The 14,583-nt window shown below is 67.1% G+C and overlaps 2 protein-coding genes across 3 annotated transcripts; one reads left to right on the top strand and one right to left on the bottom strand.

Moving 5' to 3' along the window:
- Window positions 1-1,840: 1,840 nt before the first annotated feature.
- On the bottom strand, window positions 1,841-4,259 carry ATP5F1D (ATP synthase F1 subunit delta). Its single transcript, XM_060007286.1, has 4 exons — window positions 3,771-4,259; window positions 3,127-3,280; window positions 2,546-2,634; window positions 1,841-2,426 (listed from the first exon to the last, which is right to left on the bottom strand). Exons 1-4 carry the CDS (start codon window positions 3,909-3,911, stop codon window positions 2,304-2,306), a joined length of 507 nt encoding a protein of 168 aa, XP_059863269.1. The 5' UTR covers window positions 3,912-4,259; the 3' UTR covers window positions 1,841-2,303.
- A 1,675-nt stretch (window positions 4,260-5,934) lies between these two features.
- On the top strand, window positions 5,935-14,575 carry CBARP (CACN subunit beta associated regulatory protein). 2 transcript variants are annotated; one of them, XM_060007275.1, is made up of 10 exons: window positions 5,935-6,770; window positions 8,519-8,632; window positions 8,711-8,850; window positions 9,115-9,179; window positions 9,527-9,671; window positions 9,871-10,042; window positions 10,256-10,393; window positions 10,802-11,012; window positions 12,303-12,504; window positions 13,509-14,575. In XM_060007275.1, the coding sequence occupies exons 2-10, from the start codon at window positions 8,540-8,542 to the stop codon at window positions 14,557-14,559; spliced, it is 2,217 nt and encodes a 738-aa protein (XP_059863258.1). In that variant the 5' UTR covers window positions 5,935-6,770; window positions 8,519-8,539; the 3' UTR covers window positions 14,560-14,575. The 2 variants fall into 2 exon arrangements, with proteins under 2 accessions (XP_059863258.1, XP_059863259.1); XM_060007276.1 differs by lacking the exons at window positions 5,935-6,770; window positions 8,519-8,632 and adding an exon at window positions 9,283-9,331 and having other exon boundaries at window positions 8,720-8,850.
- The last annotated feature ends 8 nt before the right edge of the window (window positions 14,576-14,583 follow it).

The raw sequence follows: 14,583 nt of genomic DNA, 5'->3' as shown, positions 1-14,583 counted from the left end.
GCAGCACAGGGAACCGTGCGCTCTGAAGCCGGAGCATCTGAACGCTGGAGGGCTCACGGAGGGACAAGCCAGGTGGGACCCTCAGGTGGGCAGGTGGCGCTGGGTGGGGTGCAGCTGAGACCTCCAACGGGTCTGTGATCTCACTGGGGCTGGTTCGTCTGCCTGCAGGGAAGTGGGCTGTCTCCTGGCATGGGGCCCCTGAGGGTCACACACACAGGAGACCAGTGGCCCCTGCCTGGCTTTGCAAGTCCCAGTTGATAAACGTGCCAGATCAGCCTAAGGCCTGTTCTCTCCCACTCATAGCATCCCTGTGCTATGGGGGGCAGTCCCAGGCCGTGAGCGCACTCAAAGCACGAGGGGACCCCTTCCTGGGAAGGAGATGAACCCTTGGGCACCGCCTGCCCCCACAAGGCCCAAGGCCTGCACTCTCAGAAGGGGTCATGACCCCTGGTTCCTGGCCCTGTGACCCATCCCACCCTGGGTGCCTCCCACCCCAGGACGCAGCCTGGCCAGCACAGGCTGTTCCTGAAGCTGTCAGGGCGCAGGTGTCCCCAAGCCGGGCTCTGAGGCGTGCACATCCCCCAGGGGGCCTGCACCATGCTGGGGGTCCTAGCTGTGTGGCTGTGTCCCATAGCCCCGGGCTGTGGCCTCAGGGGGTGATGGTGCAGGCAGGTTCCCTGGTGTGGGGACCACTGGTCCAGGGTCTCCTCCCACAAGCCCCCACCAGCCCCCAACTGTGTCCTTGCTCTTATTTATAGAACAGATGAGAAGCCAGTCCAGGAACTCGAAGACCTGGGCTCTAAGCCGGGAGACAAGGAGGGGAGGAGTGGGGCTGCACCTGTGACCCCACGGCTGTCCCAGCTTTAGCTGAGCTGGGGTTTCCTGAGGAAGTGGGGGCCGGTTGCTTGGACCTCACCTGCACAGAAGGAGCGAGCCCCAGACGGACACCGCCCAGAGCCGCAAGCTTGCCTGGAGACTCCCCAGACATCAAGCCTCTGAGGCAGCTACGGGACAGTCATTCGCATAAGATCGTGACACAAGACCACACAGCCCACCCGTGCCAATGACAAGCCCGGGAGTGGCCTCTCCGTCACCTTCTGGCTGCCGGTGACACACAGAGAGGCCCAAGCTTTCCCACACACTCACCCCCATGAAATGCCCCACCAGCTCTGCTCTGACCCAGGGCCGGGGAGGGGGACAAGGAGGTGGCCAGTGCCTGGGTCACCCCCATGGTTGCAAAAGTGAGTTACTGGCTGAAAGAAATGGGACAGCCCTGAAGCTTCAAGGTGCCAGGACCGCCCCCGCCTGGCCACCCCACCCATCTGGGGCCAGTCCAGGGGCCCGGGTGCCACGGAGGTGCCAACACCATCAGGGATCGGGCACCTGGCCAGCTGGGGCCACCCACAGGCCAGGCAGGCACAGGGCAGGGCCTCCGTTGGAGCAGGCAGGACCCACCCCCTCCCAGTGCAGCTGGGGCGGGGCCGGGGAGCCCACGGGACAGGCGTCACAGTCTGGAACCTGGCAGAGCCTCATGTCTGTCCAGCAGCCCAGGCCCAGCCCAGAAGTGGCAGCCACGCTGCTGCCTGCCATCCCCAGCCCTGGCTGGTGACCTTCGCCTGTGCCCACCCTCCCGGCGTGACAGCCAACAGCCTTCCCACAACCCAGTCTAGTTTTGCGAGCTGAGCCCGCACCGCCAACACCCCAAGCGGTTCAGACTACAGCCTGCTGAGCTGGGAAGGCTTGAGGCTGGCTGCCCCACCTCGCTGCGCAGACACAGGACACTGGGGGAGAGGCCGCGCTGGGTCCCAAGCCCACCACCAAGCAGGATAAAGTCAGCGTATGCAAACTGGATTCCAGGTGTTTAATGAGGGTTCGGGCAGGGAGCAGGCTGTCCGTTGCCGGTGGCTGGGAGCAGAGGTCTCTGCGGCAGATGCAGCAGAGGAGTGGTGGCCAGCACGTCAGGTTGGGGAGATCTTAGGAAGTGGAAGAGCCTTCCGGGGTGAGAGTAATCCCCACGGGTAGGGCAAGTGCCCGACCTTGACGCCAGCCCCCAGGCCTACCAGAGCTGGCTTGTTTCCCTGGTTTATTCACCACAGAGAGGCAGAGCCCTGAAAGGCGCTCTGGGCAGGCGCCGGCACTGCGCTGCCCCCTGGTGGCTTCCTAGAGAGGATGGCTCCCCCAGGATCACTCCCCCAGCCTCCCAGACAACCTGCACCCACAGGAACTGGGTCCTCACGCCAGGCCATCCCCTGCCCAGCTCTGGCCCAGTCTCCCTGCCGGAGCCAGCATGGGGCATGCACCACCTACTCCAGGGCCTTCACCAAGGCCTCGTTGGCCTCGATGCGGATTTGGATCTCGGCCCTCATGGCCTCGTCCGTGGCCCCCAACAGCTCTGACTGCGCCTTCTCCAGGTTCGCCTTGGCCACCTGCAGGGGGTGGGTGGCAGGTGAGGGCGAAGCAAGGAGCCCAGCCCGGTACCTGTTCCCTCCCTGCAGTTGGGGATTTCGTGGCAGCTCGGAGCACCAGCTTCCCCTGGGACACTCACCCCCAGATCCAACATGTCCAGTGTGACGGCTTCCTCAGCCAATAACTGCACCGAAGAGTCAGCGTTCACCGTGACCGAGCCACTGCTCACTGCAGGAGGAGGGGGAGTGAGAGGTCCATGTACGGGTGTGGGGACACAGTCAGCCCCAGAGCCCCTGCAGGGCCAGGAGGATGACCACACAGCGTGGCTCCACGATCCAAAGGCCCCAGCACACAAGTGAACAGAGGCCACCAAGCGCATCTACTGTAGACTGGACATGGGGACAGAGCCCCCTCCTTTTGCCCAGCAGCCCAGGAGTTGAGCCAGGGTTAGGAGTGAGCCGAAGCTGATTTCCAGTCTGGGTTGTACCGCTGGGGCCACGCTGTGGAAAACCTCCTCCGAATTGAGGATCCTTTCTCCTCCAATGGGGCCCCGCCTGGCCCACTGCTGACCACTTACATCCCTAACAACACCCAGCCCAGTGCCGGAGAGTTCTATATCCTTGGTGTCCTTCCTGACACTACCAACTGAAACGAGAACTAACCCGTTGAGACAAGCATCTCCCACCCAGCCCCTTCCCTCTGCCCTCCCAATCAACTCACCAAAGTATTTGGAGATGGTGCCGTCCTCAGCGTGGACCACAACCAGCCCTGGTCGCAGGACCTGCAGTGTGGGTACGTGGGCTGCCAAGATGCCAAACGCTCCGGTCTGCGTGGGCACGTCCACCTGTCGAACGTTGACGCCGTTGAAAAACACCTAGACAAGATACATAAAGAAAGGATCACTTAAGGCTAGTCCCTCGGGGAACAGCAGTCAGTCTCCGCCGCAGTTAAACAGCCAAGGCAACACTGAAAGCTGACGGGGGACACGGAGGCAGCCGATGCTTCGGTGGGGTCCTCGTGCAGGACTGCAGCGCCTTCGTCTACTTGACAATGGAATCCAGGCACCCTAGCCCTCGGGTAAGGAGGCGCGGTCAAGGCAGAACCAGCGAGCCACCTGGGGAGGAGCGTACAAGAAAGGTGCCCAGGGACTCAGGTTCTGAACCACGTGAGGAAGGGCGCACATCGAAATGGGAGGCTGAGGAGCGACCTGAAAGTTGGGCGGTCAGATCCCGGACCACACGGGGGAGGGGCGCGGGTCGGGAATGGGGGTCGCCGACCTGAGGGTTGGGGGCTCGGATCCTGGGCCACACGGGGTAGGGGCGCGGGGTCCAGAATGGGGTCTCGAGCCCGGCGGACGTCCGAACCTGCGTGGGTGAGGCGAAGGTGAAAGACATCTGTCCCGGGCCCGCGGCGGGGGCCGGGGCGGCGGCGGCCTCGGCGTAGGCGCGGGCCTGGCGCACGAGGCGGCCCAGGCCTGGGCGGCGGAGGAGCGCAGCGGGCAGCATGATGGAGGGCGGACGGCGGACAGCAGAGCAGGGGCGGGCGGACTCCGGCTGGACGCCAGCGGCCTGGAGGTCGAGGAAGACGACGCTCGAGGACTTCTGGGAGAAGAATCCCGACGAGGGCGCAGGCGCGAACTACGACTACCGGCGCGCTGTGCGCGATGTTGTAGACGGCGAACCGCCTGGACGCGCGGCATGCTGGGGGTTGTAGTTTCCTTCCGGCAAGAGCTCCCAGCCCGGTGGTCAGGTGCGGGGGTCGGTTACACGGCTCTGCACGGGGAGCACCAGAAGCCCGCGCGGAGAAAGAGACACTTAATTCAAGATTTTGGGGGCGCTCATTGGATGTCAGGCGCTGGGGAGACATCAGGGAAATATTAAGATTCCTGCTCTAGTTTGGGGTGGTGGGGGCGTTTAACAGACACTCAACGTAATAAATTGTACAGTATGTTAGGAGGTGACAAATACTTAAAAATGAAAAAGAGTATGGGGGCCGGATGGGGCAGGCAGTGATTGTAGGAGGTGCAGGCGTCCCGGGAACGGTATCCCAGGCGGAGTGTCCAGCTCCCGTAAGCGTCCAGCGGTGTAGGAATCTCTTGGCTGCACCCCTAAGGGCGCCGGCAGAGGGCGCGCCGCGCCCGGAGATGCGCCCCCCGCAGCCCCTCCCGGCCACCGCCTCCGCGCGCTGCTGACGCAAGGGCGCGTGCGCGGGCGGCCCTGGGCTCCGCGGACGTCACCTCGGCCCGCGCAGTCTCGCTCGCGGCGCTGACGTCACCGCTCCGCCCCCGCGCGCGGGCAGGTCGGCACCCCGGGTTGGGCCCCAGCCCCCACCTTGGGCTCCGGGAAAACGTGGAGTCCGGCTAGACCGGGCTGGGGTCCACATCCGGAAGGGCCTTGGGTGAGGAGCGAACGGGTGCAGGGCGCGGGGGGTGGGGGTGGGTCACACCTGGGCTCGTGGCTGGGCAGGTGCTGTGGCCGAAAGAGGCTCCCACACCAGGGAGGCCCGGGGCCTGGCGCCCAGGCCCCCGCACCCTCTCTAGGTCAGCGCTGTGAGAGGTACTCGTGGAATCAGTCCTTATGCGCTGGGCATCCTGGCCCTAGTCAGGTGTGTGCAGAGGGAAGCTCTGCTCCCATTTCTTAGGGGTGCGTCCTGTGCACGGCTTGCTCGTCCCGGAACCCTGGATCCTACTGGAAAAGAGGTCTATTTTCATATGCTTCTCAGGCCCATCTATTGGACTTGTCTCTAATCCCCACTCCAGGGTAGCCAAGGGGTCGGCGCATCACCTGTTACTCAGGTCCCCAACCCGGGTTTATCCTGGAATTCTCTGGTGTACCCATCGACAAGCCACCCAGCTCGGCCCCTGCAGCTACCTTTACTGACTTGGATGGCCACAGGCTCCTCCCCTAGCTTCACCAGGGCACCTTCTCCACAAACAGCCAGAGGGACCACATCATTCCCCTGCTGGGAACACAAGCTGCCTCCCCCTGGTCCTCCAACACATTCACCTTCAGCCCACACACTTGGGGACCTCAGGGACTTTGCCCATGCAGTTCCCACACGCCTGGAGCCAGCCTTCCCGGGTAATTGTCCACTTGACTGCCCCTTGCCCTCCTTGGGCTGTGTCACCCTTTCATCCACTGGACACACACCTTCTCTCCAGGGTGCTGCCCCTGTGCTATGCTCTGCTCTCGGACCCAGCTGTAAATGAACTGCTTTTGGAGGTCACCGCAGTGGGGGCAGGGGTGAGGAGGGACACAAGGCAGAGGAACAAGTAACAGGCAACGACGTGCAGGGCCTCGGAGAGAAGCAAAGCGCAGCAGAGCTCCGGAATGTGGAGTGGGAGTTGCTTTGTTAGCAAAGGGAGTCAAGAGGAGATGAAGACTTCGTCGTTGGGAAAGAGGTGAAGGAAGCTCCGGAGGGGACAAGCTGTCCAGGCCTGGCACCTGCACGTGTAAAGGCCCTGGGGTTGGACTGGGCCTTCCTCTTTCACTGGAGGAGAAAGGGGTGCCATTGTGCTGTGCTGAACACAAGGCCTGGCAGGCTGGGATGGGACCCCGACCTGGCTGGTGGCAGATTGGTGGCCTGAGCATCTAGAAAGATGAGGCACAACTGTCTGCGAAAGAGCAGTTTGGGGTTGACCAGGCATGGGGTTTCTGCAGGGGTAGTCCTGTTGTCACCCCACCCCAGGCAAGCCCTGGTGGCACTCAGAATGCGTTGTGTTCCATTATCTTTGCTGCTCATCCTAACAACAAGACAACCCTGACAGTGCTGCCCATGTAGGGGAAGAAAAGTGGGACATGTGCCGTGGAGCCCCTAGGCTGTGCACCCCGGAGACTCCCAAACCGGGGAAGCGATGGTTAGGCAGTCTGGGCACCCCCGGACTCCAGGCCGCGGGGAGTCGTGCGCCCTGGGACCAACACCCCTTTGGTCCCCCGTCCCCGGGGATCCAGTGAAGGTCGGGGAATCGTGCCTCAGGGGCCGGGGGCGGAGATTCAGCTGCCTCGGGAGAGGGCGGCTTCGCGTGGGGAGGGGGCGCCCAGGAGCACAGGCTCCGCCCCCCGCCCCCGCCGGAAGGGACGGGGAGGCGGTGGCCGGCGCGGAGCAAGCGAGAAGCGGCGGCGAGCGAGGTGGGGGCGGCCGGCCGGGGACCCGGCAGCACCGGGCGGCACCGAGCGGGTCGGAGCGGGCTGGCCGCCAGCGCGGTCACGTGTGTGACCCCTCCTCTCGCGCCTGCCTCCCCCGCGCGCCGAGCTCTCCATTCATAAATTCTCCGCCTGCTCCGCGGCTACCGGGCGCCGGAGCCCGCCGGGAGCGCCGTGCAGCAGCCCGCCCGCCGCCCATGGGCCGCGCGCCCCGGCGCTGAGGTAGGCGCGCGGGCCTGGGGCTGCACCGGGGCGGGCGGGGGACAGGCCGAGGCCGCACGGCCCGCCCTGGCTAGAGACCACCGGCCCTCTCCCGCGAGGCGGCGAGGCTGGAGGCAGGGAGCGGAGGGGCCAGGGCCGGCGTGGGGGCCAACCTGCCAGGCTCTGCACCCGTCTTCGGCGGCCCGGAGAGGGACCCTCGCCCACGCCCTCCCTCAGCCTCAGTTTCCCCCTGAGAAATTCGGCGAGGGCCGTGGCGTTTCCGACCCCGGGCTTAGCCCGGGGTTGAGATGTGCCCGAGGTCGGCTGTCTGCATCTCATCGCTCGCCATCCCGGTCCCCCAGGCCGGTTGGGGACGCGGGGGTGGGCGCGGTGGCGAGCCCGATCGGGAGCCGAGGCCCAGCAGGACTTTAGGGTGGCCCGTGGGCAACCTCCGCCCTGGTCTCCCGTCCCCACCTGCTCCCTAGGAGTCCACCTCCCTTCCCCTTCGGCCTCCTGCTGTCTTTCCTGGTCTCCTGTCATCGTCCCTGTGCCTCTGCCCCCTCCCCCCTAACCTGAACTCATTTCCCGACCTACATAGAGGCGCCCCCTCCCCCGAGAATGCAGGGGAGCCGCGGCCAGCCTCTGACCCGAAGTGCCGAGGACACCTGGCTTTTCCCGGACCCTCCCCTGCTATGGGCCTCAGTTTCCCCCGCTGTCGAGTAGGGTGAAAGTCCCAAAGGGTTGGGGGCGCTGGAACCTGTACACAGGCTTTCCCTTTCGTGTGGGGACGGGCCGCGCGTCGTGCCCACTCAGGGCTGCTGGTCGTCCCGACCCCGGACTCGGTTTCCTGAGATTCCAGAATGCGGCCACCGGTCCTTCCCGCCGGGAAGAGCCGCGTGTTGGGGAGGGCGGTCAGGTGCAAGGTCCAGGCAGTCCCTCTCCCGAGAACTGAGACCCTCTCTGCCTCAGTGCCCCCGGCTCCAGGCAGACGTGGAGCCCGGCCGGCTAGGGCGGGGACGGGTGCGGCGGGGGCGCGCAGCCGACCGGGCACCGGCGGGCGGCGGCGGCAGCAGCCATCTTGCCGCCCGGGGCTGGCTCCAGCCGCCCCTGCAGGAGGCCTCCCTCCCCCGCGCCCCCTCCCCTCCCCAGTGCTCCCTGGCAACCCGCCCCCCCCCCCCAGCTTGGCCTGCTAGCTCAGTCGCCATGGGAACCAGATTCTTGAGGGTTGGGAACAGATGCGCCTCCTTTGGCCTTTTCACTCCCACCGGTACTGGGCGGAGGGGGAACCTGTACATCCAGGAGTCGTAACCTGGAGTCCCGGCGCTCAGCCCCTCCACCCCCTTCCCGGGCTGGCCAGCCCCAGGGATGACCCGAGTCCCCGCTATTCTGGAACCAGTCTCCTGGGGCCGAGGCGGCCCCTCCCGCTCCCTGATGGTGCAGGCAGGGCCCCTGGGGTCTGGCGGGAGTGAGTTGACAGCCTCAATTTGCCTATTCCTCGCAGAGGCACTTCTCCTTTCCTGGGCAGGGCTCCGGCCCCATGCCACCTTGCCGGGCCGGCCCCACCGGCTAGGGAAGCTGTTGATACGCACGCGCCTCCCCCTTTTCAAAGATGGGGGCATGGATGTCTGATCTGACCCGGGTGGGGGCTGCCTCGGGGCTCCTCCCCACCTCTTCGTGAGTCACCGCCCTGTGTGGTCCCCTGCTCGAGCTCCCGGGAAAGCGGGAGGAGGGACAGAGGAGCTGGAGCTGAGCAGGCCCTGCCCCTCCAGGCCCCTCCTCCTAGCCTCAGAATGCAGCCCACGGCCACCATGGCCACGGCCGCCACCACCTCCACCACGGTCGCCCTGACCACGACGTGGGACAACGCCACGGGCCGCCCCACCGTGAGTGAGGGGGGTGTGGGGGGCGGGGCCGCCAGAGTCCACGCCCACAGGCCCTGACCCTTGACGCTGGCCCCGCAGGGGGAGCCCGACCCTGTCCTGGACAACTACATGCTGCTGGTGGTGGTGATGGCGCTCTTCGTTGGGGGCACCCTCGTGGTGCTGTCGGGCACGCTGCTGCTCTGCAGGCGCTGCTGGGAAGTCCACAGGCGCGTCCACAGGTGCGTGGGCCCCCAGCCCCACGACCTGCCCCGCAGGGGAGCTAGGACAGGTCAGCCTAAGAGCCCACGCCGCAGGGGCGCTGGGCCTGCTTCTGAGTGACGGTGCCCACGTGTCTGCGCAGGAGCCTGGGAGAATGGGGTGGGTCCGAGGGAGTGGGCTCCGTGAGCTCAGGATGCCCCGGTGGCCATGAGCCCTGCGGGGGACCCCGTGGGCAGCGCCCTGGGTCCTCTGGCCCACTTTGCTCTCCTGCTGCCCCTCCCCAGAGCCACAGAGGAAGCAGAGAAGACCACCACCAGCTACCTGGACAATGGCGCCCGCCCTGCCCAAGGTGAGGAGCCCTGCCAGGCCTGTTGCCGCCCGTCTGTCCGCCCCCCCCCCCCCCCCGCCCCCGGGCCGCCTGACCATCTGTGTCTGTCTGTCTCCCCCACCAGACTGGGCGCAGCTCGAGTCCGACTCATCTCTGTTTCCTTAAGCCCACGCGTAGGTGCTCACAGGCGCGTGCTGCGTGAGTGAGTGTGTGAGCGGATGAGCGAGTGCCCTCCACACCCCCACCCCGCCCCCGGTGGTCAGTCGGGCCCTCGGCGCTCCCTTCCCGACCCGGCCCCGCAGCCCAGCCGCCCGCCGGCGCCCGGCGCGGCCCACCTGGGGCCCACCCTCTCTTGGCTCTCCTCGCAGACCCCGAGTTCAGGGGGGAGGAGCCCGAGGGCCAGGACGCCGAGACCGAGCGCTTCCTGTCCACCAGCTCCACCGGCCGCCGGGTGTCCTTCAACGAGGCGGCCCTGTTTGAGCAGAGCCGGAAGGCGCAGGACAAGGGCCGCCGGTAAGGAGGGCCCAGTGCCGGGGCTCACCTGGGAGGTCACCTTGCTGTGCTGGGCTTGCGGGGCAGAGCTGGCCCCCGCCGGTGCCTGGCTGTCCCCCACTCTCGGCGGGCAGGGTGACGGTGGGGCCGGGGAGGACGCTGGGGTGTGGGTAGAGGGACCCAGCTCGCCCAAGGTGACGGGCAGGCACGCTGGGCGCAGGTACACCCTGACCGAGGGGGACTTCCACCACCTGAAGAACGCCCGCCTCACCCACCTGCACCTGCCGCCCCTCAAGATCGTCACCATCCACGAGTGTGACTCAGGCGAGGCCAGTGCGACTGCCACACCCCACCCCACGGCCGCCCCCAAGGCCAGCCTTGCCATCTTCCAGGTGAGTTGGGGGTGGCAGCTGGCCCGGAGCTCAGGGGCGGCCCACCCTCCCCCAGCAGGCAGCACTTTTCCCACCTTCTGGCTGCGCCCTTCACCTCCGGGTGGGGAGTGGGGCCTGGCCGGGTCCAGCGGGTGGTGGGTCCAGCACGCATCCCCCCCACCCGTGCTCTTTGACCTGTCACTGCTTCCTCCCCACCCCGGCTCTGTCCCACAGCCCCCGGGGAAGGCCCTCACCGGCCGCTCTGTGGGCCCCAGCTCCGCCCTGCCAGGTGACCCCTACAACTCGGCCGTGGGCCCTGCCGACTTCGAGATCAGCCCCTCGGCTTCCAGTGACTCTGGGGAAGGCACCTCGGTGAGGCCCCCGCGCATGCATCCCCCATCCCACTCCAGGACGGGGCAGCCTGTGGCCCCCTGCCTGGTCCCCGAGCTTGGGGGGAAGAGGGGCAGGTGGCACACAGGGCACATGCACGGCTGGCTCACCTGCACACAGGGCAGTCCAACAGCTGCAGAGGGTGTGGTCAGGGACCCATCTCAGCCCAGGGGACGGGACCCCTTGTGTCCAGGGCTGGGGGAACAGAGGTGGCCAGCGCCTGGCCGAGCCCTGGGGAGCCTCTCTCTCGGGGGGAGGAGGCCCCAGCCCACCCCCAGCCCCCTGTTCTTCCTCTGCCTTCTGTGTGAGTGCCGGGTGGCCTGGGCTGGGCTGGCACTAGTGCAGCAGGGAGAGGCTGGGGGGTCTGAGAGCATCCCTCTTCCCTCACAGTTGGATGCAGGGGCCAGGAGTGCAAAGCCTGGTGGGCCAGGGGCCGCAGCAGGGCCTGGGGAGGCAGGCCCAGCCTCTGGGGCAGGCCCCGTCCTGCAGTTCTTCACCCGCCTGAGGCGCCACGCCAGCCTGGACGGGGCCAGCCCCTACTTCAAAGTCAAGAAATGGAAGCTGGAGCCCAGTCAGCGGGCGTCCAGTCTGGACACGAGAGGTGAGCTGTGGTCCCTGGTGGGGAGCGAGGCCCAGGGGCGGCCCCAGGAGAATGTGGAGCAGGCGGCTCTGCACCCTGGGAGGGGTCCTCAGCGCCCACCCCATGCTGGCCGGCATCGCCCGCTTACCAGCGGGCATCTCGCCCAAGGTCAGAGCTGGTCAGGAGGAAGAGCCAGGGCTGCACGCTGAGCCCCGGTAAAACAAGGGGTTGTCAGGCTAGAGCGAGCATCAGCGAGCGTCACCTACGAGGCACTGCATGGTGTGTTTCTGGTTCTGCGGTCAGTGTTTCTGCTGCGGTGGCGTGAAAGCAGCCCTAGATGGCGTGTAAAAGAGTACAGCTTTGGCCAATAAAACTTTATTTACAACTACAGGTGGTGGGCCTTCGATCCTGCAGACCCCTGGTACGGGGCCCTGGATACAGGGCTTCCAAACCTCAACCCAAGGACCATGCATGTGTGTCTTGGGGGGGAGGTGGCACCAACAGCTACAACCATCCCTGCTCATGGGAGCTCAGCGGGGCCAGGCGCTGGGGTGCCTGCTGCCCTGTGGCGGAGGTGGTGGGTCCCACTGCCAGGAAAGGCGGGGTGAGGGGATGAGCAGTGTTGGAGGCCAGGGAAGGTGCGTGGCCAGTGACAGTGCCAGTCCCCTTGTTGGGGCCCGGCTCCAGCTGCTGTGGGGTGGGGGGAGGGGTCAGTTCTGGCTGAAGTGCTCCTGGCCGGGGAGGGGAGGGGAGGGGAGGGCTCGTCCCACTGTGCCATTGGGAGCCCAGACAGAGCCTGTGATTCGGGAGGTTGATTATAGGCAAATGCAGGCACAGAAGCACCCAGAACCTGTTTGCTGGGTGACTGTCATCCCCACCCCTGAGGCTTTCCCACTGAGGCCTCCCTTGTGGGAGGGTCCTGGCCCTGGGCCGGCAGGGCTGGAGCTGGCAGGAGAGGGCGTCACCTCTCCCCCCTCACCTGTCCCTCACTCTCCCCCACCTTCAGCCTTCTTTGGCACTCTAGCCGGGCTGTGTCTGTTACCTGGTGTCCAGGACAAGGCTGTGCTCTGGCCACACCTGCCTGCCAGGGCCACTCGGACCAATGCTGCCACCTTGGCACCTCCAGTCCCGCCTGCCCTGGCTGCTGGGCTTTCGGTCCTGGTCTTTCTGCCCTCGGCACCTTGGTTTCCCCACCTGCACGGCTGGGTACATGCTCACCTGGTCCAGGCTGGCTCTGTTGGCTCAGGGGTCAGGGGGTGGGGCCTGCGGTGGGAGGGGCCCAGGCAGGCTGCTGTACCTTCCTCTGCACAGGCTCCCCCAAGCGACACCACTTCCAGCGGCAGCGGGCAGCCAGCGAGAGCATGGAGCACGAGGAGGGGGACGCCCCCCACGTGGACTTCATCCAGTACATCGCCAGCGCTGGCGACACCGTGGCCTTCCCGAGCCCCCGCCCCTTCCTGGCCAGCCCCGCCAGCCCCGCCAGCCCCGCCAGCCCGCCCCCCACTCTCGGCAGGTATTTTTCAGTAGATAGAGGTGCTAGGGGTGGGCCCCTGCCCCACCCCGTCCCCCATAGGTGGCCCAGGGAGCGCTCTCCCCGCCCTTCGGACAGGTGGTCGTGTTCGTGTTCCTCTGGCTCCACCGTCCTTCCCGGAGGCTGCCTCGCTGGGGCCACCTCTCCAGCACGGACCAGAGGAGGGAAGCAGGGGGAGACTGGGTAAGGGTAGAGGGGCGGGCGGGGCCTCCAAGACAGAATGCCTGCTCAAGTAGGGCCGCTGTGGGTATGTGTCCGCGTGGGTATCGCTGCTTCCTGGTGGAGCCTGAAGGGCTCCGCTGTGGCCCCAGGGTCCCTCTTGCCTGTCCATGCTCCTGAGGGCTGGAGGCCGCTACTCAGAAACTGCTGTGACCACTTCTGCCAGCGGTACCCCCTCCCCCAGCCCAAGGACAACTCTGCTGAAGCTCTGGGCCCACGTCAGTGGGATGGGGAACTGGATCCCGGGAGCAGGGCTCCCGACTCTTGGGCATTTCTTGGTCTGGGTAGTTAACACTTCCTTCGTGTGTATCTTCCTCCTGGCTACTTGTCAGTCTATGGCGGGGGGCTGAGGCGACACACTCAGAGTCACCCAGGCGTAGGGGCTGAGCTGGACCCTGCTTGGTCCAGTCCATCCCCAGCCACCCCTTGGTACACGAAGCTCTTAGGCAAAGAAGGCCATCTCCCGAGAACAGCCTTCACTCTTTCTGGGCGAAGGGCCAACCTCCTGCAGTGGCAGCAGATGCTCTGGTCACATTTTGTAAGAGGCCCTGGTTGAACGGCAGGCGCCAGGACGGCTCCGGGTTTACTCGAAAAGCATCCAGTGCAGAGTGAACAGGCAGCATGCAAATACATCATCTTCCACAGGGCCTGGCCAACCCTAGAGGGTTCCCACCCGTGCCCACCCTCCCGGACCCAGAGGCAGGGTGGCCGGGGAGGGGGTGCGGGGGGCCTGGGCTGCCTCCTGACGGCTGTGGCCTGGTTTGCAGGCTAGAGGCAGCCGAGGAGGTGGGCGCCGCAGGAGGAGCGAGCCCCGAGTTCCCCCCGGAGTGCGGCGTCAGCGCGGGGCCTGAGCAGCAGCAAGACTCAGATGGTGAGCGAGACGCGGAGCCAGAGCAGGCCCAGACCATCTATCGCGACATCTGGAGCCTGCGCGCCTCGCTCGAGCTGCACGCGGCCACCGCCTCAGACCACAGCAGCAGCGGCAACGACCGCGACTCGGTACGCAGCGGCGACAGCTCGGGCTCCGGGGGCGCCGCACCCGCCTTCCCGCCACCCTCGCCGCCGCCCACACCACGGACGGCGGACGGCGAGGCGGGCGGGCCGCGCAAGCTGCTGCAGATGGACAGCGGCTACGCCAGTATCGAGGGCCGTGGCGCGGGCGACGACGGGCCCCCCAGCGCGCCCGAGAAGCGCTCCTCCTTCACGAGCTCGGGCCGCGAAGCCACCGTGGGCTGCAGCTTCGAGGGTCCCACGCCCGAGGCGCCCGCCCGGCCTGGCAGCCCGCGCGCCTGGCCTCGCCGCGCCCCGCGCCGCGACTACAGCATCGATGAGAAGACAGACGCGCTGTTCCACGAGTTCCTGCGCCACGACCCGCACTTCGACGACGCCCCTCCCGCCGCAGCGCGCCATCGCGCGCGCGCACACCCGCACCCCCACACGCGCAAGCAGTGGCAGCAGCGCGGCCGGCAGCACAGCGACCCAGGCGCGCGTGCCGCACCCTCCGCCCCACCCGCAGCCCAGCCCGGCGCCCCCCGCCCCGCACGCGCACCCCTGCGCCGCGGAGACAGCGTCGACTGCCCACCCGACGTCCGTGTGGGCGACGACCCGGCCGCGCCTCCCATCCCCGTCATCGAGGAGGAGCCCGGCGGCGGCTGCCCTGGCTCCGGCTTGTGCGCCGGGCCCCCGGGCGCGCTGCTGGATAAGCTGGCGGCCAGCCTCGACGACAGGCTCTTCCCGCCACGCCTGGCCCAGCCTGTCGCCGCGGCCCCTGCGCTGGCCGTGGCCGCGCCCACGTCCCCCGACCACAGCCCGGTCTAAGCCTGCGCCCCGCGCCCACCTCGT

This window comes from Delphinus delphis, chromosome 3, assembly GCF_949987515.2.
Source record: "Delphinus delphis chromosome 3, mDelDel1.2, whole genome shotgun sequence".
In the NCBI taxonomy this organism is placed as follows: domain Eukaryota; kingdom Metazoa; phylum Chordata; class Mammalia; order Artiodactyla; family Delphinidae; genus Delphinus; species Delphinus delphis.
This window is presented reverse-complemented; position numbering and strand designations above follow the sequence as displayed.

Coding starts and splice junctions, on each gene's coding strand:
- ATP5F1D (XM_060007286.1), bottom strand. CDS start 3,911: ATGCTGCCCGCTGCGCTCCTCCGCCGCCCAGGCCTGGGCCGCCTCGTG. Junction 3,281..3,770: donor CCTTCGCCTCACCCACGCAG/GTTCGGACGTCC, acceptor TATCTTGTCTAG/GTGTTTTTCAACGGCGTCAA. Junction 2,635..3,126: donor CACCATCTCCAAATACTTTG/GTGAGTTGATTG, acceptor CTCCTCCTGCAG/TGAGCAGTGGCTCGGTCACG.
- CBARP (XM_060007275.1), top strand. CDS start 8,540: ATGCAGCCCACGGCCACCATGGCCACGGCCGCCACCACCTCCACCACG. Junction 8,851..9,114: donor GTCCACAGGCGCGTCCACAG/GTGCGTGGGCCC, acceptor GCCCCTCCCCAG/AGCCACAGAGGAAGCAGAGA. Junction 12,505..13,508: donor CCGCCCCCCACTCTCGGCAG/GTATTTTTCAGT, acceptor CCTGGTTTGCAG/GCTAGAGGCAGCCGAGGAGG.